The 27804-nt window shown below is 40.3% G+C and overlaps 1 protein-coding gene and 1 long non-coding RNA gene across 2 annotated transcripts in view; one reads left to right on the top strand and one right to left on the bottom strand.

Moving 5' to 3' along the window:
* The first annotated feature begins 142 nt into the window (after positions 1-142).
* LOC140994856 (uncharacterized) lies at positions 143-25917 on the top strand. The gene is made up of 3 exons (XR_012178747.1): positions 143-223; positions 1630-1717; positions 25106-25917. It is a non-coding gene; the product is annotated as an uncharacterized lncRNA (long non-coding RNA).
* The window catches only part of tnfaip8l3 (tumor necrosis factor, alpha-induced protein 8-like 3), a 28047-nt gene continuing 11094 nt past the window's right edge, over positions 10852-27804 (bottom strand). Inside the window, exon 2 of the mRNA XM_073464672.1 lies at positions 10852-11925. Coding sequence (XP_073320773.1) covers positions 11363-11925 — 563 coding nt within the window. The 3' untranslated portion in view covers positions 10852-11362. The remainder of the gene's footprint in view (positions 11926-27804) is intronic.

The following is a 27804-nucleotide window of genomic DNA, read 5'->3' as shown; positions in this document are numbered from 1 at the left end:
AATAATGTCCCGTGAAGGAAACCGGAAGGGGCGTGGCTTCAGCAACTCCAAGGCGGAACTAATTACTGCTGCTCCAGTGTTCCGCACGTAATTAATTTAATGAACACTTCAAAGCGAAGCGCCAAGATTAGCTCAAGCTAAACTAAATATTAAGCATGTAAAGGGATAAAAACTAGAGCAAAGAAGACAAGGAGGACTAAATGAGCAAGATTCAGCCTCCGAGGTGTGTTTTGTTCATGTTAAATTTATACAGTAAAGAAGTGCAACAAGTATAAGAATTTAATATTACAGTTGTGATTTGCAGTGACTAGTTTAATACCTTAAGTGAGTGTGTGTAGTGTTTAAGTTCACATAATGTTTTATAAGTAAATTAATAACTTACAGTCAAGCTACAAGTGATGTTATGATGTGTTGAATGGCTTTAGGGGCATGAACTGTAAACACATGACATGAAGCATTTCATTCACTGTATTCTTTATAGGGATGTTATTGATTAATTAATCGATTAATCGCCGTTAAGAATGAACTGATAGAAGATGTATTAACTGACAATCAGAAACAGGCACAAATACATCAAAGTATCATTTTACAAATCACTAAATACTAAAATACAAATACAAATATATCAAAATTAAATCAAAATACTGGTATGAGAAATTATATTTAATTAACACACAAGTAGTTTGTCATTTTAAAAATGCAAAAAGACCTTCGATACCAGCTGATGTTATTACATTTTAGCCATTGAGTCGCCTCAGTCTGGGTTGATTTTTGTTGGGCCAGTGTTATTTAGTTTATTATCCAAGTAACTTGCCTCCTAATGTGGCCTACAAACAATTTTCTAATGGAAAAACTTCCAACATATTTAATATATCAGTTATGATTAATCCATAATCGATTGTTGAGGCAACTACCAATAAAGAAATTGTTTACAATTTGCATCCCTAATTCTTTATTGTTTTTTTCTCTCTTTAACTCAGTTCTCACCGGTTGGTCTGGAACAAAACCCATTTTTTATCATGACTCGTGGCTGTTACTGGAGGGTCTACAGACGTTATTTACACCCTTTCTGAAGCCAAAATCTTCACTGCAGCATGCACACACCGACTGAAGCTCGACTGCAAGTCAAGGGTGTAAATAAAGTCTTTTTAAATCAGTGTGGGGTCTCGGCAGTTCCATATACTGCTTGGATTATAATGGACCAGCATTTCATTTTTTTTCCTGTTGTTTTTCTACATTTTACGTCTAAACAATTTATGTGGCTGAGGACTTAAAAGAAAAAACAATCAAAAAGTAACATAACAGTGGCTCCATATAGCTTGTACAGCATAATCCAAATGTCCAGAAGCCCTGAGATCACAATCTGATTTAAAAGGAAGGCAATTACAACCTTTTTGAAGCTGAAATCTTGACTGTAGCTGCAAAGGTAAAAGTGTTAGTGCATGCCCTGTCCTAAGTGGGTGCGCAAGATCGACCGCATGGGGAGGGTGTAAATAATGTCTTTATAAATACATTTTGGATCTTGGGGCTTCCTGAGAGTTGGATTACACCAGACAAGCTGCATGGAGCCATTTTAATATTTCTTTCTGTTGTTTTTTACATTTTAAAACAAGTCCCCATCTACTTCAGTTTTTTAGGTGCTTGGCTGTTCTCCAGTGAAGCTCCAGAAATGTTTTGTTGACTACAAAACTTCACCCGACTTTCCATCAACATGGGGGTGAGTAGATAATTACTGAAGTTTCAATTTTGGTTGAACTGTTCCTTTAACAACACATTTCGTATCCTTCCATAGCAGGGAACTCTTAATTGCTGCATTAGGGTTTATGATGTGGATGATGTGGCATGTTGCTGTTAATCCGCTGGTTTATGAAAGTCTTATGTGTGGGATTAAAATGCACCCCGGCGGTCAGTGATTTGACAGTTCTTATCTCAGAGGAGTCACTTCACTTCTCAGCACACATTTATTTGTCATAATAACAAACAGTAAACTGTGTTAATACCTTTCCCTTTGCTAGCAGAGTAAATGTAGCTGTGACTTAATGTTGTTTACTGTCAGTTGTTCCCCCACACAGTAAGTGGGAGTGATGCTCTGTTAGCTTTCACCCTGTTAAAATTTAGTGTTGTTGTTGCTGGCTGTGTGCCATTAGTGGTTAGTGTGTGGGTGTCTTCTATCTGTTACAGTTCAGCTTGCCTTTAGGGAACATTCAAAAGAATACAATATAATGAGATAATACCATGCGATGCAATAGTTATTTTTCACAGTAGACATATTGGATTATCATAGTAGGAGAAGCACAAGTGTTACCTTTAGGGCTGCAGCTAAGAATTATTTTCATTAAATGATTCATCAGACGAGTCTATGACACGTCATGATCATTACTATTTCTCAGGCCCAAAGTGACGTCATCAGATTGCTTCTTTTGTCAAACCAACAGTCCAAAACTCAAAGACTCTTCATTTACTGTCAGGAATGACAAAGAAAAGCAGCAAATCCTCAAAACAAGAAGCTGCAACAAGCAAATATTTAACACTTTTTCTCAAACAATGAGAGGAACGATTGATTGACTGATTATCAAAATAGTTTAATTTTCTTTTGATGGACTAATTGTTGATACCGGGACCCTGACACCAAAATAGCTAAATGGACTTAAGCCATCGTTACCCTTATTATATATCAAAGGAGCCTTCTCACACACACAAGCTTCAATTACTCCTGCTGATAAGGTCAGGCTGACACTGGTGCAACAAAGCTATCAGAAAAAGTGAAGACAAAGTCAATTAAGCTCAGTTTGTAGGCGCCCACACAGTCCTGAGAGGAGGTCTCATCAAGCAACATAAGTGAAAACATCTCTGTGGGGTAGCTCTGGACAGGTGATGGGACCAGACAACGTGTTGAAACGGTTTTCTTTTGACTGTTTATAACCAGTAGGACATATTTCAGTTTTATTGCTACACATAACATTGCTTGAAAAACATCCAAAATAGTTAAAAGCAACAACAGTCTCTTTAGTTTCAGTAACTTTTGAATTGTTTGCTTTGCACCTGGATTTCTCCAGAGCTCTGACTGGATATCTGTTGATCATCACAAAGCTCTGGTTGCTCTGAGCAACTGGAGACATTTCCACCTGAGAGAGAAAAGCTCATTACTTTCAATATTATTCCACACATCCCCTGCTTTCTGACATAGCAGGATTAAGTGTTGGTACCATTTATTTGTTTCTATCAAGCCGGAAAGGGTAGTTGTGATATTATAGCTCTTTTAAAACTAACATGCTTAACCCGTAGTAAAGTACGTTTTAGTTCAAACTGAGTGTTTTTTTATGTTGCAACTTTATGTTTATTTAGGTTGAATTTTCTATTTCTGTCTTGTCACAAGGCTGTGCTTATCCCTGGGTTAGTCGTATGCACAATAAACCTCTTGGTTACGGTTAGGAAAATCATGGTTTGGCCTAAAATACCTGTTGTGGTTGCCACGATCACAGATGGAGATGGTGCGACTTCCTGTGAATAATAGGTGGTTTTGGTCACCACAAAAACTGCAGGAAATGTCCGCACATGTAGAATTGTAGAAATGTTAACTGCCAAAATGATATCCTGTCTGGCGACTGGCCTGCCGTGCTCGTGGTGCCTCAAGTTCCCCCACTTTTTTTTTTTTTTTTTTTTTTTTTTTATTAATGTTTTTATTCATTTGACAGGTAAAAGTACATACAGTGAAAAATAAGGATTTTTTTCTTTTTTTTCCAAAAACAACAACCACTTATTCCCTCCCTTTCCCAGCCCTCCCCAATCCAACAAAATTTGGCACAGATCAGTAATAACACACATCCTTCCTTCTAAGTTCCCCCACTTTTAAGGAAAATAACTCAAGATGTTTTTTAATGACCTTTGGTGGCTCTTAGTGGTTTTAGTATTTTAACCTTTTATTTTTTATTGATTGTTTTTACAATCTTTACTTTGTTTTGCATTTCTGCACATATTTTTGATATAATGTTGCATTTTTTTCATTGCTTTACTGCTGTTAGTGTGCCTTCTTGCTGCTAATTTGTACAGCACTTTGGTCATCTCTGTTGAATGTGCTTTATAAATGAACTTGATTTGATCTGATCTGATTATTCCTCCTGAACATATTTGTACATTTTGTAGTACTGGCTGGACTTTCCTCCCGGGCTTTTCTCATTTTAATGTGCTCCCTCTCAGCTCAAGCTTTCCTTTGTGTCTCGTTCTCCCTCTCTCCTGCCCTAAGGAGGGTTTCAGTGGGCGAAGACCAAGAAACAGAATCCACAATACACCCAACATTTATCGAGCAGTAAGCGCTATATATTCACTTCAGGACTGTTAAAAACAGAATACACAATGACGGTTAATTGTAGGCAAGTTTGACAGCCTAACAACAGCTTTCAGACTCATTATGTGTTCACAAAGGACACAGCACATTGAAAGAAACAGTTACAGCAGTGGATGGCGTATATACAGATTACATAGGGGGTGGACAAAATAACGGAAACAATGCAGTCCAATACGACAACATCAAGGCTTCAAAAATGATCAGAAAGATATTGTTTTACATGAATGTTGTGTGACGCAGAATAAACTATTCATTTGAGGATATATTATCAATTGAAAACTCCCATTCTGACACTTCATAATAATATAAAAACTCACTCAGTGTGCAATTTTGCCAACACAGCGAAGATTCTTTAAGATCGTAAAGTGATTTCTGCCCCATCACTGTGCTCCTTGCGCAGTGCAGGATGGGATGTTTGCCACCTCCTGTAGGATGACTGTACTTCCTGTCCTCTGCCTGCCTCAGCAGTCTAAGAACAGGATCCTTGCCAAGATCCCGGCCTATCAGATACTCTGCTAAGAACACCAAAGGACACCTCTGAGGAATATCATGTAATCATCCAGATCAGCAATGATCACCAAGAGGGGAATGAGAGATTCTGAGGATGTGCAGCTGTGCTTATTTCCTCAAGTTGACATAGATTTATTTATTTATATTTACCACCATTCCCTCATATTTGATTTTTCTTGCTGATCTTTTCTATGCCTGTCCTAGTTCAGGGTGTCATCATGTGGAAAATGCACATCACTACTGACATCTTGTGTGTGGCAGCTGTAATTACACTCACTCTTCTGTTTGACAAGATGCCAACATGTAAACAAAAAACCCACTATTCACTCCATGGAGAAAAGAGATTATCCATCAGCGTCCAGCCCTGATGAGAAATGATATTCACAAGAACTTCCTGACCCCTGAAAACTCTTGTAAACAACTGGTTTGGCTGTAAGTGTACGCTTGGGCTGTAATGTATTTTGTCATAGATCAGGGGTCAGTTTGCAGTGGCTCCAAGTGGCTTTGACTAAAATTAGATGGAAATGAACAGGCCTTATGGTTAACATTATTGTTGTCGTAGGGCTAGAGTGATTCTTACATTCTCCTGATGTCCTGTCTGTTCTAGCAAGTTATGATTTTGTCAGTGACCTGGATGACCCTGAGCTAATATCATTGTGGTTCAGTTCAGTTTTGTATTTTGTAAACAGTTTACTTTATTGCAGGCTAGTTGCAGGCTAGTATTATTGTAATGAAACCACCTAATCACTTCACTGCAGAGAAGACACATGTGAAGGCTAATTTAGATTTTTTTAGGCTGTGTCACCATCAGGCCTAAATGTGTTTTGCAGCTCCAGACAGATTTTTTTATTTTTATTTCCTTTTTTTGCAAGGGAGGGGAGCAAAAATGACTCTTTTGATAGTAAAGGTTGCCGGTCTCTTTCGCTGGTCCTCCTAAAAAAATTAAACATGACTCAGAGTTTTTCTGCGCTAAAATAAATGAAGGTTCACTACTGCATTAGCATAGCTATTGAAATTGGACCGTCTCACCATAAATAATACAATTAGATTTACTTTATGTTGTTGTTGTTGTTGTTGTTGTTGTTAGTCAAAAACATCATAATCTTAGCCATGGAAGCACTGTCAAAACCTCATACAGGAGATGTAACTACTGAATTTTAACAAATATTTGATCTTTTGTGTTTGTTTACATGGTGACTTCATAAAATGTACTACACAGCAGTAGCCAGTAACTTCTTTCTATAGGTGGGATTCTGGCTTGATAGTGGACCCTGATTAGAGAGTAGAACAGAAAGAGCTCATTGGACAAATACAGGTCGTGGATGAGCACGAGGCCTGGGTTTGGATGTTTGTGGTTCTAAAGAGAACAGAAGAAAAGATTGCACTCTCTGTCTTCAATAACATTTAATTACATAAATATATATAACAAATTAATTTTAGTCTTGAATAATTATAGCTGTATGTAAGAATTGACTAACTGTAACTGTGAGAAACAACTAACTGCTGCTAACTGTAGTTGCCGGTAGCTACTTAGCTTGGTTAGCTTGGTTAGCTGTGGTCCAGACTTGGGGAGCAACAGGGAATAGTTGGTATTTACACCATTAGCACAGCAGCTTTGGACTGGGAGGGGCCAAGCAAGACCCCAGGAAGAGTGCCAGGCTTTGAAGCCAACTTTCGTAGTGGCCAAACCACGTCACTACTAAAAAGTGACGTGGTTTGGCCCAAAAAGACTTTTCCCCATTAGCTTACTTTGTGAAAGAAGCGTCTCTAAAATGGTGGATACATTTTTCAGGATACAGGTTTAACGTACTGTCCTTGGGGCCATGGCTAGCTGGATGGCTACAATACATAGACATCACAATGCAACACCTGTTATTTCTTCACATTCTGTTGATAATTTTAGTTCATTTTTTGAATGTTCTCAACCAAAATTTGTACATATTGCACCTTTAAATAAAATAATCATTCATTTATAATGAATAAATCTGAAGTATTCTCATATCAGTCTGTGGCGTGTATATATAGTGAGTATACTGCCATCATGTGTTTACTGAATAAAACACAGTTTGTGCTGAAATGAGGCTTTTAGTTGGTCAGCTTTTAATAATGATAAAACTATACATTTCATACAGGTGCACATATTTGGTGCAGTGGTGATTACAAACTACATCGTAGTTACATAGTTTGTGAATAGATTAGGGGATATCACTAATCAGTGAAGACTTCAGTGATAAACATAAAAATGGTACAGCAGTTGATAACAAGATTCTCCAATTGAATTCTTAAATAGCTCAAACAGGATAAGAGTTAAAGTTAAGACAGGAAATGAGTTTATTGTGAATGAAGTATGCAGTAGAGAAGAATCTCTAGCGAACACGATCTGAAATCCCACCATAGCCTTTAGCCTTGAACGACACTGACTTAGGTGACATCACATTTTATCAGAGCATCAAAACACTTAAGTTTTTCTATTTGAACATATGCAGTCATACCCCTCAAGGGCTGTAAACTTTGAAAACCAAACAGAAAAATACATGAGAATCATTGTCTCTGGCTGTGTGTGTTTGGAGGAAGAGCTGTTGCGGCGGCCCGTTGACTCTGTGTTTATTTGTCTTTTACTGTTGTTTGTAAATGCCGTCTGACTCTCTTTTTGGAAGGTCTAAACAGAGTCTGTCTCCAGAGGACACATCAGACCCTAGGGTGAACTGTTTGTATGACTTCAAAGACGGGAGCGCTGCCTCACGGAGTCATTCCAGAGGAAATTGAGGGAGGGAGGAGCTTTTTGATATTTCATCTATTTACAGCCTTTTCAAACACTATACAGAGGACACTTTATTTGTTCAGCGTTTTCCAAGAAATCCTGTGGTTATTTGAGACAGACGACCCTTTGTGTGGACACATTGATCCATTCTTGTATTCAGATTGTTATCTGTTGCCACCAGGCCATTGTGAATAGTGGTTGATGTGGTTCCCTTTTGTTCCATTTGAACATCCAGTTTGACTGAGGAAAACACAACTGTTAAATCTTTTGGATAAACCATATTAGCCACTTGTTTCTCATTAGTTACGCTGTTTTTATGACTGCAGTCACAAAGAGCATCAGTGATGTATTAATGTGTGTGAGGAGTCACTTCACCACTAGAGGTCAATGCTTTCCTTTCAAACACAGTGGGGAACAAAGAGTAGAAGGAGATGTTGCATGAAATCAGATAAAAGGGGAAAGAGGCCAAATTAATGAACAAAACGAGCAAACATCTGAACCATCCTATTTTTTTCCCCCATGCAAATTGGTTTAATGAAACTTCATTGTGAGTGAAACACCACTGAACATCTGTGACACTGCCTCATCCTGATTTATAACTTCTTTTTATCTCTTTTTAGTTTGACTAGCTTTACTATTTTTACCACCTTTAGGCAGTTACAGTGAATGACCCGGTAGTTCTCTGTAGCGTTCCTCAAAGACGTTCTCAAAAGTATAATGTGCTGCAGTGGGGATCAAACGTGTGACCTCCCAGTGTTGTTATCAACAGTCGGGCCTCTCTCTCATCAGCTGACATGAAGTGATAATGCTGCTGACATCTTCCTCGTCCTCTGATCCTCTGGATGGTTCATTAAGTCACAGGCCACTTTAGTCCACCAGCACCAGATATTTTATATTTTGTTTGTGTGTTGTGTGTGTGTGGTCTCGTTTAACTGCACTTCTGAAAGCACTTGTTTAATGTCATCTGTGGCTCTAGAGGAGCTTTGTCAGGTCTGAGAAAATGACCCCTAATGATGTCTTGAGGTTGAAATCTGTGTTATGCACTCAAGCATGGGGGCTTGAAAGATGTGTTCATACCAGGCAGTTTGGCTTTAAAGAAAAGATGCTGCATTATGGGAATTGTAGTATCCAACGTTTTTCGAGCTTGATTAGGGATTAAAAGTCAGCATATATTGCGTTATGGTGCTTCTTTTCTTTGACCATTCCTTCTTTAGTCTGTCTTGTGAGTAAATGTAGTGCAATACCAATGTAGTGAACTACCCCTTTAAGTTTAGGGTGTGGGCTGGTTTAAATTAAAGGAAAAGTTCAACATTTTAGAAAATACACATTTGCTCTCGTCAGCTTAGATTTTAGCAGTAATAAGTGACATCATAATGCCTCATATCAGGCTATCAAATGCGTCCAATTTATCAATTTATACTGTATTTACACTAATGTATGAGTATATTTATTTTCCATTTCAAAAATACGAATGAAAGTAAGAATAAGGAAGTTGCATGTAATGAACGGACCAAGTATCAGTGAGCATTGTTGGAGATAACAGTAATATATGACTTTTAACAATAAAAAAGTCATATAACCCAATGCTAGGGATTTTAATAATAACATTACACTTACTTTATCAAGTACTGCATTATCACCTGTAAAAACTGGCTTGTTGGTGGCCAAATTCAGTCCTTCATTACAGTCTCTTTCTCCAAGTCTTTGGTATATTCTTTCCCTTTAATTTGGCCAAACTCCATTAATTTCTGCCTACATTAGTTAACCCTTCACTGGTTGTATTGGGGACCTTGTTGTTGGGTGAAAAGTATGATAAATCTCTTGCAATTAAAAATGAATTCTAAAACTTTATGGGATCAGTTGATGGCTATGGAAATGAAGTACTCGTGAATGCTGAGATTCGCTGTCTTGCCTAGAGTTGGATGAGAAGATTGATACCAATCTTGTGTCTGTTCATTGAATATGAAGCTAGACAGGAGACCACAACCAATGAGAAATAATGTGTTAATTAGTGAGCTTTAGAAGTGCTGGTAGGGGGATTTTTTGACCTTTGGACAAAGCCAGGCGGACTGCTTCCAGATGTTTCGTGCCTTGATGCTAAGCCAAGTCTGCTGGCGTCATATTTGCAGTGCAGATCATGAGAGTTGAATTGATCTTCTCAACATATTTTCCAAAATGTTTGTATTATTCTTGTAAAATAAATTGATTTCAATAACAGGACCTTGTAGATACAGAAGCTGCCTCAGAGTAAAATGTTGTTTCACAGTGTGCTGACTTAATAAGATAGCACTACATATGTGATCGACTGATTACTATTCCCTTAATTTACTTGTGTTTGTATCTGCTGTACCACACGAATAGTTTTGACTTCTCTGGCAGACTTTTAAAGGTTAGATAAATAAATTAAATGTTTGTTAGCTTCTAAAATCAGAACAACCTTAATAGATATGTGTGTTCTGTCCCTGTAACACAACTTATCTACATCAATTATGTGTTTGACACACTTTAATACTCCTCATTCCCAAACCATATGATTCGAGAAGCTGTAGCCGAAAGAATAAAGGTTCAATAGAAGTCAGTGAACGATACGATTAATGACATAAATCCTCACCTTTCTCTAGTAACATTTAAATAAACTATAACTATATAACAAATTGGATGCATGTGTGTCCGCCTGACAGAAAGTACGTGAGAGCAAATGGAGGTCCAATGGCTGGGTGGTCTGTCTGTTTTGTGTCTCTACGAGGAGACAGAGACATAAAACTGGACTTCTTCTCCACTGGCTGCCAAAATAATCCAGTTGGAGTCACACCAAGCCACCAGTAATATGTTTTCCTGGACTGGAGAGCAGAATAGATGAGAGGGCAACTAATGAACCAGAAATGACAAATCACTGATTTTCCTGCTCGTTTCAAAATGAGCGTTGGCAAATTTATGCCTGGCGTGCATGTGGGTCAGATGGACGGGAAAGTGGTTGCTTAATGCACCATTTGTGGCTTATTTTCCAGATTCGATCCACCAGTCCATTTTCTGTCATTGTGGCTTTTTTCCCCTAACGAGGCAGCATTATTTTTAGTTGTTTAAAATATTAATAAACATGGTTAGCAGGCACGTAAATCATTGTTTCCCTTGCATGTTGTCATGAGAGAAATATTATTATTATGACTGCCAACTAGACGGCAAAATAACTGCAAAATAATGTTTACAAGAAATCTTTAATAAAAGACAAGTGTTACACCCTTGTAGAGAAGTTTGACACAGATACATAATACATACACACCATGTCATAGTTGGTCTTATATACAAACACATTATTCAAGCGAACCCCATACAAACACATGTGTACGCACACACACGCACACACACACACACACACACACACAAAGAGAGAGAGACTGATTACTACCACTGATTATCTTCCATATCCAAATATACCTACTGTATGTTTTTTGGCCATTGGTACAGTACACGTTTGCACACAAAAAGGATGACTTGGGATGCTACAATGCACACAACATGATACAGGCTGTCCCAGTGTGCAGCGATGATCCACTGAGTGGAAAGACAGTCTGATTCCCTCATTGAACCACAGCAGCAGGATGTTACAACAAGCTTAATGGAAATGGGTGAAGAAGAAAGAGGAAGACGAGAGCGAAAAGAAGATAGAGCAGGGGTGAGCGAGTGAAAAGGAAATAGAAGGAGGCAGAAGTGACCAGCGAGAGGTGAAAGAGGTCAGGTGTGAGAGGTTAAAGCGTTCCTTCGTCCAGCAGTTTGTTGATGCCGTTGCAGATCTTCCTCAGAGACAGTCTGTACTCCTCTCCGTCCCCGTACAGCTCGGCCAGGAACTCCCCGTGGGCGAAATGGTTGAAAACGTGATCGATGCGCGCATGTGAGCGTGCGGTCAGGTGCTGCTCGACCAGGGTGTGAAGCAGGTCCCTGCACTCCAGCAGGAGCTCTGACAGAATATTCCTGTCGAAGGTGTACTCCACCTCATAGAACGACACCGCTGTCATGGCCGCCTGGTTCATCTTCTTCTTGAAGCGCTCCACCGTGTCCAGCTCGTCGGGGCTGAACTGGTGGTTGCGGTACAGGATGCCGATCTTCAGGGCGATTTTGATGACGTCCTTGATGATCTTGTGGGCCTCCTTCTTGCTCTTGGTGAACTCCCGGCTCGTCTTGTAGAGCTCGTCCAAGATCTCGCTGCTGGTGTCGTCTGTCAGCATGTTGGCCACCACCATGGTCGCCATCTTGCTCAGGATCTTCTTCTGGGCCTGCAGGGCCAGGGAGCGCGAGTTAAAGCTCTCATGTCCTGAAGGGAGAGAAGAAGACAAGTGGTTTTGGATTACAGGTTGGAAGTTACTGGGGAAATGATTACGGGTGACACTTCTGGTGCTCATGGAACTAGTGTAAGTAAAGTATTATAATAAGTAGCAGCACTTTCAAGACTTTAGAAGCATCAGCTATGTGAACTAAGCAATGATAATAGTGTCCACTCCAAGTTGCTAACCTAGATCTTCATGAATAAAAGATACACTGTACGTTTCGCTCTAAGAAAGATGATTAGCCTCCTGTTACCATGGAAAACCCAGGTACCGGTTCAGGGGCAGGACATGATTGAAGTCATGCCCTTAATTCATGCAAGGTATCATGGGGGCTTGGAATAGGGTGGATAAAGTTGACATTTCCTAGCCACAGATCCAGTAAACATAGACCAACATTATTATTTGTAGTCTTGTTCGTGTCCAAGTGATCAATCCAAGTCCAATGTTCAGTCTCTTTGTAGCTCTGTTTTGGTCTATACCAACCCCTGAGGGAAAGACTTGGCATTTGGTAACCTAACAGATTAAAGGGTAAATCCAACAATTGTACAAATGAAAGTGTGTTTACAGGTCTTGGAGAGCACTACTGCATTTGTGAAAAAAGTAGCAGAAAGCCTTTTAATTTAATCTGATATATTGCCTCCAGTGATTTTCAGTGACAAAACCTGTAAACACACTTTAATGTGTGAAATGGGTGGAGCTACCCTTAAACAGACAGTGTGTTGTGCCTTTAAGAGATGTTGAAAGATTGTATTCATGTATTTTTTAATAAATACAGATGACAGATAATTGGAAAAACATGGAGTCTTTTTCCAGAACGTCTCTGTCTATTATTGTGGTATTTAACCACCGCCCTTAAATTCCAGTACAGTGTGTTTACATGTAACAGCTGACTTTCATGTGGACAAAGCTTTCACAACTCTGTTGACCTATTGTAGGAAAAAATAGGGGTTCTTCCGTTCTCCATTTGTCACTGACTACTTTGTCCTTACATAAAGAACTGTGTGCTCAAAAAGGCTGATTTTAAGTTTTCTTAGTTGTTCAGAGGAGAACTTTTTTTTTCTGTTACACAACTTACTGTTGTGTAACAAGACAACTGGTAGCAGTATTAAATGCGACCTCAGTAAAAAATAAAGGCACAGCACTGGTGCAAAACACTCTCGGATGATTCAGTGTGTTTGGCATGAACAAAGGCTAAAGCCAATCCATTCCAAACTTGGATACACAGAACTCTTACTGACTAAAACTTTATTTGACAGAAAGCAAAATTTGTCTTCATTTGAGGGTTACAGATATTTTAAAAGTTACAAACTCTGTTCAGAGCACAGTCTGAACAGGCTGAGGAGTAGATGAAACGCGGTGCAGCCGCATTCAAAGCAGGGCGGCGTCCTTCCTGGAGTGTGGTTGGCCGACTTTGGGAAGGAATGACTATCTGCTGTGGATAACATCAAACAGCTGTACACCGATAAGAACCCCTTTTGCTGTAACTCTACATGTCCAGAGTGATCACAGTTTCACATCGTGTCCCACTGTAGTCGCAATTTATCATAGAGGAGAACATCAAAGACCACCCGTGTCCTCACGTAGCAACGGCAGCAGCTTAACGTGTGTCTGTGTGAGTGTGTGTGGAGTGGGAGGACGGAAGGGGGTTTTATTTAGGTGCCACCCAGCTACAAATTACACACCAGATAACTCCAATTATGATTAAAGCTCAGGAATGACACCTCACTTTTTCCCTACTGAAGCCTGGGCACATTGTCAGCCTCCTCCACATGTATGTCCACAGAGAGAGAGAATGGATGGGGGCGTCGTTTCTCGATACAGAGCAGCAGATGAGCCCCGATTCAAAGAGGAACACCTGCTTTGTTGTCATTTTAATTTGATTAAAACAGACAGCTATGTGACCGTTTAGAATTCACACCATCGTCACATCATCTGCGCGTGTGTTTGTCTTTATGTCCACGTGTGTGTTAATTAAAATCACACATACACACGAGGTTGCACAACAATTGGGAGAAATCCTATCCTTGGCATTTCATGTGTTGTAGAAGTGGCATTTCACGTGTTGGTCTGCAGCTAAATGACATTTCGTACATATAATTACCCAACTATGACATTTACATCTAATACAGCAAATGTCTTTGTCTACATTCATTTCCCAATACATACAATCTGATGTACAGCTTCATGAGAGTGGGGGTGAGTATATATAATCCATGTAAATACTTATTGTTTTCATGAAAGAACATTTTATCAAGGCTTTCGATATGAGGAAAAAAGTTTGAAAATCAAACTCAAAGTGAATAAACTTCTGATTGTGCTTTAAATTGTGGGTTAACCTACTAAAAATAGGCACTGCCAGGAGACGAGTTTGCCTTTGTTTTGTCACATTCGTCATCATGAAAGCGCTGGAAAAACAGGTAGCTGTAAAGCAGCAGATCATAAACCTCAGCAGACTACATCCAGAAGTGATTAAACATCTTAATCAATACAATTCTGAATTGGATAACAGTGACTAACGGTGGTACTTTTTTAATATCTTTAACTTCAGTCTCTTTTTCTAATTCAGCTCCATCTGAACGATGTCCAAGTGCTGCTTACACAGAGATGAATGGAAAAGTATTCAGCCAAAGACCTTCAACCTTCAACACACGTCATAAAATCGTGCCTCAATAGTGGTGAATATTGGCCTGTTCACTCGGATGTTGTGTTCACATTACGGCTGATCCGAGGTGGAGTCGATAAATACCTGTGACTCCTGCAGGGTTAACTGACGCAGGAGTAAATCCAGATTTTATACATTCACCTTAAAGACAAAAGCCATATGTTAGCAGGTGTTAGTGGGTTTCTTTTCTTGACCAATATGGAAAAGGCATCATAAAGTTATTGCCAACATATTAGCTAACGATTGCCAATTCACACTCTGCAGACCTGGAACAATTTGACTGAAGATTTGGAGTAATTTTTCTGGTGATCTGACAAATGGAAGTCTGTTATTCAGTTTTCCTCTAGCTCTGTTTTGGTCAGACTTTCTTCATCTCTTAGTTGCTAACTTTGTTCATCTGCTTTTTGGTGCTGGGCAGGTTGTAAACAAAACTTTTCCCCTGAAAACAGCTGCCTGTAGCAGACAAAAACGAGACTGATGAGAGTGGTGGAACTGAACCAAAGCTTCTATGTTGCGGGCCATACAATCAAAACAATAAGCTGAAAGATGCTAAAACTAATCCCTTTCTTGCTACATAAAATCATTTCACCTTTGGTGATTCAAAAATATGAATTAGTGCAGCTTGAAGTAATATAGAATCAAAAAGTACATCTTCTACACTCGTGGATAAGTAACTGGTCTGTGTTAGTTATGTGGAAGGAATAATTTTGCATCACTGAAAGAACAAATCTATCCTCACTTATAATATCCTGTGACCACTAGCAGCACTCAATACAAAGAGTGGCCTCCAGTGACTCCGTACAAATCCTAGACTGTCTCATCGCTGCAGGCTGCAGTTTAGAAACTGCTCTTAAAGCTACGAAATGTAAATAATGTGGCCTCGAGTGATGGATAGATAACGCACATGCAAGCTTCACAACAACAACACGGTGGTTTCCGTGATATTTGCATTGCAACACCAGGACATATAACTGGTTTTCATTAGGCAGATCTGTGCCTCTCATCAACAGGCTCTCTTTGTAACTGTTATTTCCTGTTTCTCTGAAGCAGCTCTTTGTTCCAGCGAGCCTCTGATATTCAGAAACCCGACTGGATAGATTTCTGAAACCCTGGCACACTAAAAAAGGTGACAGCTCACTCCATAAAGCCGGCCTTGTCAGACCAGTCGTCGCTCGGTCTATCTGGATTTGGATCCAACCAGCGTGTGTGACTTTCTAAATGACTTTCTCTTCTTTTCAGTTTAACATCTGCAGCTATCGCTACAAAGATCAGTTTAGCTCATAACTGAAAAGAGTCCTGCACCAAAGATTTGATCTTTTCTGTTTTTAGTGCAGAGCTAAAAGCAGGCTAATTATTCTCCTGCCACCCCTCAACACGCAGCCTGGAGCCACTTTCTGAGGACCAGCAGGTGGCTGTCGACTCACTTGCCTTGACCCCTGTCTCAAGTCTGTTTGCACATCCCAGAGCGGCGAAGAATGTAAGCAAAAATGAAGGAGTGTGGGGGGAAAAAAACACTGTGAAGAATGGACGTGAGGCTGCTCGAGGTGTGAGTCAGAGTGCCGGGGAAGGAGGTGGGTGATTCAGAGTCTGGCTGGAGATTTTAGCACATACAGTAAGCGAGGATAGATGAGTAGAAGTGCACACAAGGAGGCTCTGAGAAGTCCGAGCTCTCTCGTACACTCACATACAGCCTGTCACCCAGAGGCTGAGATGAGTGACATGCATGAGCCAGACTGTCAGAACGAGTTACAGAAGAGTCCGAGCTGTCAGGAGAGAAAACTGTCTCTCCTCACTTATCTCCCTCCTGCTTTCACACTTTTTCTCCTGCCTGCTCATTATTTTCTCTCATCACTTCTCCTCAAGTGTGAAGGTTTCACAAAATAAAGTGGCCATTCTGCATGTGAGAATAAGTGACTGAAAACAAACCAGTTCTCCGCCAAAGTCGGGCCAGTCGCAGCAGCCACCGGCCCATCAGAGCGCTTACATAAGAGTGTTTTGGGAGTTGGTGGAGTTTACTTTTAACGTCAGGATTAGTAAGGTGCTTGCTGCTCTCTGGCCGCGGCTGTTGACCAGACAGTCTCTCTTTGTTCCGCCTGATGTTTTTAGAGCGCTGAGTCAACAGTTTCTGCTGCACTGCATCAGAACATACATCCAGTGTGGAACATGGAGACCCGCCAAACCTGGCCTGCTAAGGGTGGCGCTCTGCAAAAAATGCCCATCTGGGCCGATTTATTTTCATTTCAGCCAGAGACACTTGTATCAATGAAGTGATTGTTTATGGTAAATGGCTATTCAGTTGACGATAAATCTTCCCTGAAAATGATAGCAGGGAAGAATCAACTTTATTGTCCAAGTAGGTCATGTACACATACAAGACATTTGACTTTGGTTTTAAGTATGATTTCATGAATCATTTAGAGTGAGGTAGAAATAAAACAGCTAAAACAAGGGGAACCAAGCTGAACAAAGGTATTTTAAAAACTATAGAACATGTGAACCATGTTCACATTATGACCCATGAGTACTCAGTTGTCATTATTTCATTATTAAGTCTCATTTATGCTTCCTTTAAGTCTGAAAATAGATACTTTCACGTTGGCCGAGATGTTAAGCAATACAGCCAGAGTCACTAGAGGGTGCCTCTCAGAGCCAAATTGATCTCGCACAGACCTCCACTTTTCCTTCGCCACCATCCAACTCGCATTTAATTCCCGTCCAGCCTCCTCCCAGCTGTTCTGTAGTGATTGTTTGTCTCTGTGCCTGGGCGAAGTACCATCATACAGATGTTTAAACCTTCTCACCCACTCACATAACCTCTTCTTAAAAACTTCCACCATTTTTAACTATTGGCTACGCTGCTACACTGCCCCCCACGACTACCAGAGGTTCTGCTCCGTTGGTCCGTATCTGTCAGCTTTCAGAAAACGTGCAGAAATACGGACGAAATTAACGCAGAGCACAGACAGTCGTATCCGTATGTGTATCTACCGTGGCACATAAATGAGCCTTTCCATGAGACCACATCCGTCTTTGAATTCTGCATTCATTTTGATCCCAGTTACACACGTGTACAGTTTCATGACTGAGTCTTGCAAGTTTGTGACGTTATCTGTCCACAGAAAGACAGACAGACACAAAAACCTGGTATTTAAAATCACTTCTGTGGTTGTTCCTGCTACAACAGCTGTCTCCAGGACTACGATTGTGGGCCAGGGGCATGAGGTGGGGAGGCAGGCACCCCCTACTTCCAGCCCCCTTGCTCATCACACCCATCTTCAAACTAAGGCTTCATTTTTATCTCAACTACACACCTGGAAAGTTTTGTGACTGTCTTGCAAGGTTGTGACGCTATCGTGCTGACAAAAATAGACACACACACAGACTCACAAGGTGAAAACATTACCAGCTGATGCAAATAAGCTTAGAACTACATATACACAAGTGCCTTAACTATTTTGTATGTGTTGTGTCGCAACAGATCTGCATGGAAAGCTCATATTTGTTGCTTAGTGCAATATCAACATGTAGATGCAGCCACCAGGTTTGTTACAAAAACCCTGTTTGAGTCTTGTAGTAATCTGTTAGCACTATTATCACTGTAGCTAAAGTGGCAGTTAGTAACGCTACAACATCACTGGGAGTGGTTCAATGGCATCAAATGCAGAAGCGTAGTGCGAGGCCCATGTTTTTCCACTGTAATGCGACTTTTAGATGACAAGATGGTAAATGTATGGCTATAGCAAGAAGCCGTTTATATAAGCTTAGCACAAGGACCTTTAAAAAGGGGAAACAGCTAGCCTAGCTCTGTCCAAAGGTAACAAAATCCACCTTCCAGCAAGCTACTAAAGCTCTTTAATCAACATGATGTTGTTGACCATGAGTTCCTGAGTAACTTTCCAGATCTGCCGTCCTCCACCTGTCCACCAGATGTCCTCAGAGTTTCCCCCTAATCCTGGTCACCTGACTCCCACATGCACCTGGTCACCTGTTCACATTCTAAAATCACTACTTAAGCAGATCACTCAAACATCATCAAGAATTTGTTATTGGTGTAAAGCAATTAAACTCAACACTATATGACATGACTTGCTAATCGGCTGAGCTGTGAGACGGGTCATGAAGCTCGTGTTGGTCTCGTTCCAGAGCGACCAGAGGAATGAGCCATTAGTAGGGCCAGCAGCTAACAGTGACGAGGGCCGACTGGCCTTTACTGAGTCAACGCTGGAGGCACTTGTGGGCTTATTAGCCGGAACGCTGCAGAACACACACGTCTGACAGTGAGTGTGTGTGAATCCATGTGTGTCTTTCAGAGGCTGTTGGGCTTCATGTCTCGACAGCAGAATAAACAGCTTCGAGATAAATAGAATACAGTCATTCATCATCATAAGTTAAGAGGAAGACTGCTTGTTTACAGTGATGATTAAAGATATTCTTCTGTGTTTAGCTTCAACCGGTCAGGGTAATTATTCATACTGAGATAAAAGATGAGGATGTAGCCTATAAAAGGAAATACAACTATATTTAGTATGTTAAGAAAGCCTTATACAGTAGTTTACCAATTTTGAAAAAATTCAACGGATGTGTGCTCAACTGGTACTTTAAATGCTCTAAAGAAAATGACAAAATTCCACTGTGGACATTAATGTGTTAATAAATAAAGTAACTTCATCAGCAGTACATGTCAGGCTGTAATAAGGGAACTTATATATGTGTAAATGGGTGAGTGTATATATGAATATAGGTGTAGATAAAGTAGTGAATAGCATAACTGGTGAACTGTTTGAATGAACAGTTCACCCAAAAATGAAAATTCAGTAATTATGTACTCACCCTCATGCTGATGGAAAGTTGAGGAAGTTTTATAGTGCACAAAACATTTCTAGAGCATTTTTTATTCTCATTTATTTCTTTACATTTTAAAACAAGTCCCCAACTTCTCCAGTTTTTTTAGGAGAATGCTGCAACACTGTGAAGCTCCAGAAATGTTTTGTGGACTACGAAACTTCACACGACTTTCCATCAGCATGAAAGTGAGTAGATAATGACTGAAAATCCACTTTTGGGCAAACTGCTCCTTTAATGGTACCAAACTCTGCATGTTGCATAAAATGTGTGCTGGACCTGTGGAAGATTATTGAACTATGAATTTTGAAACGTAATGATACGTACAGTGGGATGCATGATATTATTTGGATATAAAGTGATTTGAATTGAACTAAAACAAATGTAAAACTGCAGGAACTTTATACAGTATATGATAGAAGTGAAGAAACTGAAAAATCTTAATTAAACTACCACAACAGCAATAAAAAGAAAACGTCCTAAAATTGGAACAACAAATGGGGAACTAAACTATCTAATGATTAAAAGAAATAAAAATGCAAAACTTCAATAATAATAAAAATTTAAATTAAAAAAAGAAATAAAACGGGAAACAACACAACACGTAACTGTACTTTCTTACTAATTTTCTAATGATGTTCATTCCTGAGTTTTCTTGCCCGAAGAGCTGAGAGTCATTTACTTCTGCAGCCACTAATTATCATGTTTTTGCTCTGAACCACTCGCCGCTTCTGCAGGACTCCAGATCATGACTGTATCAGGTATCTGAATCACACACACACACACACGGAGCACAATGCTTGATCAGTGCGTCCCTGTATGGGTTGCTAATGACAACATGTTCAGGACCAGGTCACACTCTGCACCGGTGCATGGGACTGTTTTTTCTTTTCTTTTTTTCCCCCCAGATAGACGCGCCTACATGTGTTGACCACACGTGCTTGTATGTGCTCACACAACAGATAACAGGGTTGCATTGGATACATTCTTGCCAGTTGAAAAAGACAAAGGAAAAGGAAGACGAAAAACATGTGAGCAAAAACTGCTTACCACCTGTCACTAAACATTATTGGTCCAAACAGGAAAGGTCGCTGACAGACGGCCTCGCTCAGAGATGCAAAAAGGCAGGACAGGTTTGGTGTGTTTGTGCCCGAGTGACAAAACAATGAGCTATTGAGCTCTGCAGAGCTTCCTTGTTGCCCAGTTCTGGTCAGAATTCACCGTTATACATTCACTTTCCATGTGCAACCTATTTTCCATTCACAGTAATAGCAGTAATGTATTTTAATACTCAATAGCCGCTCTGAAGTGAGTGGTTGCCAGGCCATTCTTTGCACCCTGTAAATGCTAAAACGGCAATCATTTTCCAGACATTTTCCTTTTCAGATACTCTCTTTTATAAGGGGAACAGCAGCATAGTGCTAATCCCCGTTTGCCTCATGTGTGCTGTAAAGTTAGACTCCTGCTGTAGTTGCATACATTTTTACATCACAGACAGACTGACTTTAAAGTTTTCCAACTTGTGTGCTCGTACGTTAGCAGTAATAAAGTCTGACACCCATCAGCTCTGCCATTTCACAGCGAACAAACACAAGGATAACAACCATCAGTGCTCAGAAAATGTCAGGGAAAATGCTCTTTGCTCAGGAGGAGTAAACAGGGGTGACAGCTTGACTTCCACTTCTTTTGCCTTGGCCTTTTCATCATTTCTGGTTTCCAATAAGGAGTCGCTGCAGACTCACTCTGGCTGCATTTACAAGGCTTGAGGAAAACAATGGAGTGGGTCATTCAGCAACAGTAAAGGGTTTTTTAATAGCCTGCAGGGTTGGTGTTAAGCAAGCCTGAGAGGCCAGTGGACTGGAGTGGGGAGCAGAGGATGGTGTGTTGTGCCAGCTGGTACCAGAGCTTAACTAGTGGAGCTGGAGGGAGATGTGTTTACTTTCCAGTGTCATTCTACAAGGCTGCAAGCTTTGTGTTTGTCAGTTCGCCGTACCTACCAACATTAGGCTGTGAAAAAGAGGGAGATTTTCAGGGGTACTGGAAAATGGCCTACCCTCAACACCCCGATAAAACCTTACACCAAAGAGTAAAAAAATACAAGGATGTGAAAGTAAAATAGGCTTAAATTCACAGTGAAATAAAAAAAAACAAACATACAAAATGTACAAAAAGGGATCAAAAGCCCAAGTGGAGATACATTTGGAAGCTTATTTCTTCTTCTTGGGAACAATTTCATCCTTTTTCAGCAGCAAACTGAGCAGAGTGAGGGACTTTGGCAACATGTTCAGTGCTTTCCACGATATGTGTCATATCACGTTCAGATTACAGATGTATACGAGCTGACTTACATGTCAGGAGGAGGATCTAGGCGAGACTGCCACCAGGCTGTTTCAACATTTTTAAGCATGAAACCAATAGATATTTTATTTTATTTTTGATTTTAATTTTCTTGGATTCTGTACATTTTCGATCCATCTTTTTCTCAGCCCCGATGATACTTTGCACAAATTATGGGTGTGACTTTAGTTTTAGTGACAAACTATTATTATTATTGCTTAGCCCACTTAGCGGACACTTGTAAAGCTTGAAAAGTACCACCGGTGTGTCAGTTATCACGTTACTCCTGCAGTGCACTGGAAGTATCACCCATACACGTTTCCCCAGTGATGTCCCCAGGAAACTTGTGGATAGATGTCACAATAATATCGTTATGGTCAATTCTATTAGCCACATAGTGAAAATGTGATATCGTGACAGCCCCGGTGAAGATCCGTCACGATGTAGGCCTTCATAAATGAAGAAAGAGCTGCAGGCGTTGGAATAAACTGAGGCTGTCTTTGTTGCTTCATGTGTCTCCTCCGCTTACTCTGGACCTGCAAAGGCTCCGTACTGGCATATTTTTGACTCCCACTGCTCTAATCAGCAGATGACTCAAACACACACCACCCCTGCTCACTCTCTCTCTGATGTAGAGCCTGTGTGTGTGTTTATATTGAGATGAAAGTCACCGGGGATCATAAAGATTTAGAAAGATATGCTTTCTACTGCGACAGAGAGAGAGAGAGAGGGAGACAGTGGAGTGCGTAGTACATTATTGTGCATTATTCATGACTTGTTAAATCTGACTCGGAGCCAGTTTCCAAAGGGCACTGTGGTCATTCGCCGTGCCATTAACAGCTGCTCAGGATGTAGAGCGGCATCCAGACCTTTAGGGTTAATAAATAACTCCCTTTTAATACCTTAATGACTCTCATTTGTGTGAAGTGGGGTCATGGAGTTTAAAGTTCATTCCCTTCTGTACATGTGGATCATTTAGTGTCTCCGGCTGAAACTGGAATGTGCAGGTTACAGCTTCCTCATGCTTTACTGGATGAAAGTGCAACGGCAGGAAATACAGATTTATCCTCCACAGCTCCCAGAGGCTCGTAAAAGGCACACTGCTGTGTAAACTCTGTGGACAAGACAAATGGATGTTATGATTTATTTGCCCTGGTAATGGTTTGTGCAGGTGTTATCTCTTTCTCTCTCTGATCTCAACTTATTTGCCCTGAATGGGGAATATAGATGGGATGAAACGAAACTGCATCCTCACAAAAAAACTTCTAATATGTGATAAAGTGCCTCATTAATTTTGCTGTTAAAAATGCAACAAATGTTCAGATGAAGTCCTGATCCCATGAGTCGCGTTTTATGATCTTTTTCTTGGAGGACTGTGTGAATTTGATCCTGATAAGAGGATGATGAAGAGCAAATGGCTGCAGTGGTTTCCCTTTGAAAGCCTCGCCAGCGCAGTAATTCAACAGATTTACATTGACTTGATATGTCTGTTGGGTCGATATATCAGTCAGTATCAGCTCAGCGCAGATACATGAGAATCAGCACATATTTTAGCCAATAACTAAGGAACTGTAGTACAGAAATGTCAAAGATATATTTGAAGTAGCAGCGACACATCTGCGTAATTCATCATAGAGTTCATAAGTTCACATATTGGTGATATTACTGATTTATCATTATTATACTTTTTTAAATCTCTCATGTTGCTATCAGTATTGGCCTTTATAGTCCATGATCAGTGAGGCTTTATTCATTTAAGCTACTGTAGTTACACATGTTAGTCCTTTATATTGATGTCACATATTATAGTGTGTACGTTCTAATGACATCACACAAGACGTACAATAGCTGCATATATTTGATAAGTGGATAATTAGTGAATTTAGCTAGAATTATGAATATGCAAAGCCCATTATGTTTCATATTGAGGTGAGGTGCATACACAGTGTATAAAGATACAGGTGAGAGTGCTGTAAAGCTCTGAAGTGCATGTGAGGACAACTGAGACAAACAAAGTGCTTGTTGGATGGTTGAACAGCATCTGAAAAACCTTTCCAACATCAGAAATCGGGGTTGTTGCTGTGTACGAAACAAACAATCTGACACTCGAGCCTGCGTCATGCAGTGATTGGCCGGATGTGGAGGGTTGTTAAAGTAAGATTTGAACTTCTCGCTCTCTTTTGAGTGAAAATCACACAACTACATTAACCAAATTTGTGTTAGCAACGGAGGGCAACACTATGAACGCCTTTGAGGAAAGATTTTCCAATAATATGCACTGTTCCCCTCATTGTTTTGGTGATCATGACTATAACAGCAGGCTTTTCAACTGATCTTTCACTGTGGCTGTTTGTTTTGAGCATACTGAAACCTGACGAGATAGACGGAGGTCTGGACATTAACAAAGAATATGGTGGAATAAGAACCACAAAGTGAGTCTGTAATTGACTGATTGCATAATAAACCCTCTAACATTGACTTGTCTGGTGATTTATATTGCTTGAAACAAACAGTGTATGATTTCTGCCACCAGAGGTTCCTTAGTCAAAACAAAACAAAAGATGTAAGTAGCGTGGGATCATGGGTAGTTTTGTCTTCATTGTTGACCACTATTGCAAGGAAAACTGATCTACATGACTCATGCAGAAATGTTCATGCACGAGGTGATGTTTTAAAGTTTCATTTTCCTTATTTCTTGTCACTTCCTCCCTTACTGTCTCTAATACACGTTACCTTGAGTAAAATTATGAATTTCTCTGGGTTTGATCATCTTTGGAAACATTTAGGATAATGTAATTACACATCTCAACAAAATGTATAAAAAATGCCTAGTTGTGTTAAGACATTTAATGTGGAAATGCTACATATTATACCTTTGATATAACTGAATGGAAAAGTCTAAACGGAAGCTTGACATGGAGTCTAAATGAAGATAGAATTTGGTAACTTGGCCATCACACTTTGAGATATTCACTGTTTATAGTTAATCAGAATTAATGGCAACAGGCAGCAAAACAAGGTTTGACTCAGCCTTACTGGCAGATGCAGAAAGGATTAAACTCACTCAAACAAACCTGTCATGAGCCAGTTGATGTAAGTTAATGTACTTGTAATGAAGAGGTCTGTTAATACAGGACGAGACGGTGGTTGGAACTAGAAGTGTGTTTATCCTGGGACCAGTCTAATAGTCTCTACTGTGAGTAACAGTCCAGGGAAAAGCACTTAGGAGTGTCTCTGAATCAGGAGGGACACAAGAACAGATTGCTTCTGGCCGCCGTGAAGCCTTATTTAATGCTCCATCCTTCATCTCTTTCTTTGTCTCTTAGTTTTAATGGCCATGTCCCTGTAGAGCTGAACCAGAGGGACGAGGCGGAATGAGGCAGCAGCCGGAGACGTCTGATTGATTAATGTGCCGCTGGCTTGATCAGCTGTCTCATGGAAAAGGAGGAGAAAGAGAGAGAGAGAGAGAGATCAGCGATTTGACCTCCACCTTTAGCTCTGTCCTTGTCTTTCACTCCTCGTCATGAAGACCACTGGTCCGCAGAGGATGAAACATCCTGTTAGGACACAGCCGGGTGAGATCCCTGCCCTCTGCCCTCTCCTCTGCTGTAAAGCTAATGTCTTCACCAGCTGTGGTTTGCTGATGTGCCATTGTTTAGCTAAGTAAAGAGCCAGGCCACAGCTAGCCGGTGAAGCGGGCATGGGAACTGGCTGGAGGCTGTCTCCCTTCTCTGCCTCCCTCCTCTGGGAGCTTCTCTGGAAAACTACTCTGCCACGAACATTCGCTTACAGATCCTGTCAGGTGGGCGTTGGTTGAGGGGAAAAAATGCTGAATTTTACTGTGTGAAGAAAAGGCAGATTTTCAAACGTCCACTGATCATTTCAACAACACAATAAGGACTCGAACTATAAGATGAGATTCATTACTGGTGACACTCATCATCACTTCTTGTATGAGAAGGTTGGGTGGTCCTCTCTAACAGTAAGACGTGACAGACATTGGTTTCTATTTGTTTATAAAGCCCTTGACAATAACTTGCCATCGTACATCACTTCCTTATTAATCTGGTCCTGCGGTCATCATGTGACCTGCTCATGGGAATGGCCTGAAGTCCTGCGTGCAAAGACAACATTTGGGAAAACTGCTTTTGTGCTGTAACACTTAACATTTTAAACGTAACACAGCTGTATCTTTAGGTCATTTTATAACCATGAACTTACTGTAAACATGTTCTGTTGTTGTTTGTTTTCTTGTTAATAATTGTTGTATTTATTCTGTTTTAAGTCTCAACATCACTGAAAGTGACGGCATACCATCAAAATCTTTTCAAGATTTAAATAAAGGTTCAATGAAACAGCCATGTGGTTTGAAGTCTGTGAACCTGTTTTTCTTGGCTCACAGGAAGTGTTGCTTTTTTGTCAACAACAACCATGGTTTGTCTAGAATACAGTGAAGGCTCCATGGCTGGACAGAGGACGAGAAAACTTCACTCCATTTACAGCTGGAATCAGTATCTGGATACATCCGGATAATAAAAGATCCGATCTTGACTTTGCTTTTACACATGGTATTACAAATGCATTCTCGTCTTCCACATTAAGATTGGATCTCTGTCCTCCAGGGGTGGTGGGAAATCAGCCCCAGACTCCCTTACAAAATCACTGAGTTTTGTGACTTGTTGAATAAGGGAAACTATATAATCTTTGTCTTTTTTCTGTATACGTAGATATAGAGTCAGTTTGTCCAGGCGTGATGCGGTAATAGCATGTGGGCTTCTCTGTGACTAACAGCTCTTACTGACATTTTTTTTCTCTCCCCTGTTGCTTTCGTTTTCATGCACTTCTGTTGAGTTTTCTTTCTTCTTTTGGCACTTCCATGGCACGAGACATACGTATACTTTACCAGTAATTAGAAGTGTGTCTCTCAGCCTTCTCGCTTTAATGTTAGCTAAAAACACATATCTTTATCAATGTCAGTTTGTGTACAGATGTCAGCACGTTGTACAGATTGCATTCACGCCGAAGATCCAAACACAATGGGAACCAGACTTCCTCCAGATGTGGTCACACATATCTTATCATATTTCATTTATACCTTGCATTAAAAAGCTAACTGGATAATGTGTCTGGATACAGATCACATTTTAATACCAGGTCTAAATGAGGTATGTGGGACAGCACAAGAAATCCTGTTTAATTAATATGATCAGCGGAAAATGCAGCTTAGCAAAAAATCCTGTATTTAACCACCTCAAAATATTATTTGACTCATAAAACAGAGGCTTTTTATCTATTTTTAGAAGGCTGGGTACAAACGTGTGGGTGTGCGGGTGGACTATAATGATAGACTGTGAGTCTGAGGCCTAATAAAAAACAGAGGAGGATAAAATATTGGGGGTTTTTTCTTACTTTATCTGCCCTGGCAAGCCGGCAGAAAGTTCCCTTAACTTCTTCCATCTGAAATAAAGAAACTAAGCTATTTACAGAGAGAGAAAGAAGGAGGAGGTGGGCCGAGTTGGCAAAATGTACATTTCCATTTCACACCATTCAGTCAAGATTAGAATAGAAGTGAGGAAGGAGAATACATTTGCTTGGAAAATGCTTTGATTGAGCACAAATAAAAAATAAATATACAAACACAGCCAGTCTGAATGTCTGCAGATGTGTCAGTTCGATTAAAAACAGTGTGGAGGAGTGATGGAAGTGAGGACGGAGGAGGTGGTGGTGTCTGAGAAAGAGAGGTGAAATCATATGTCCATACTGTGATTGTCAAAGTCTCTTTACATCAGACAACATCAAGACATCTTCTCGCCTTCATTCCCTGTTGCATCATGTGCTGCTGTCTTAAAAACTGTCTGTAACGCGTGTCTTTGTCTTACACTCACGAAGCTCTCATCTCTTTTTGTCTCTGTCCATTTCTCACCAGATCTACGACACTGAGCCGAGCGCCAGTGGCAAGGAAGTAAAGTGTTTTCCGGCCCTGGGTGAAACGCTCCTCTCATAGACCTCAGCCAAGTCTCAGCAT

Source organism: Pagrus major, chromosome 4 (genome assembly GCF_040436345.1).
Source record: "Pagrus major chromosome 4, Pma_NU_1.0".
Lineage (NCBI taxonomy): Eukaryota > Metazoa > Chordata > Actinopteri > Spariformes > Sparidae > Pagrus > Pagrus major.
Note: the sequence above shows the minus strand (reverse complement) of the source record. Positions and strands in the feature narration are given on the sequence as shown.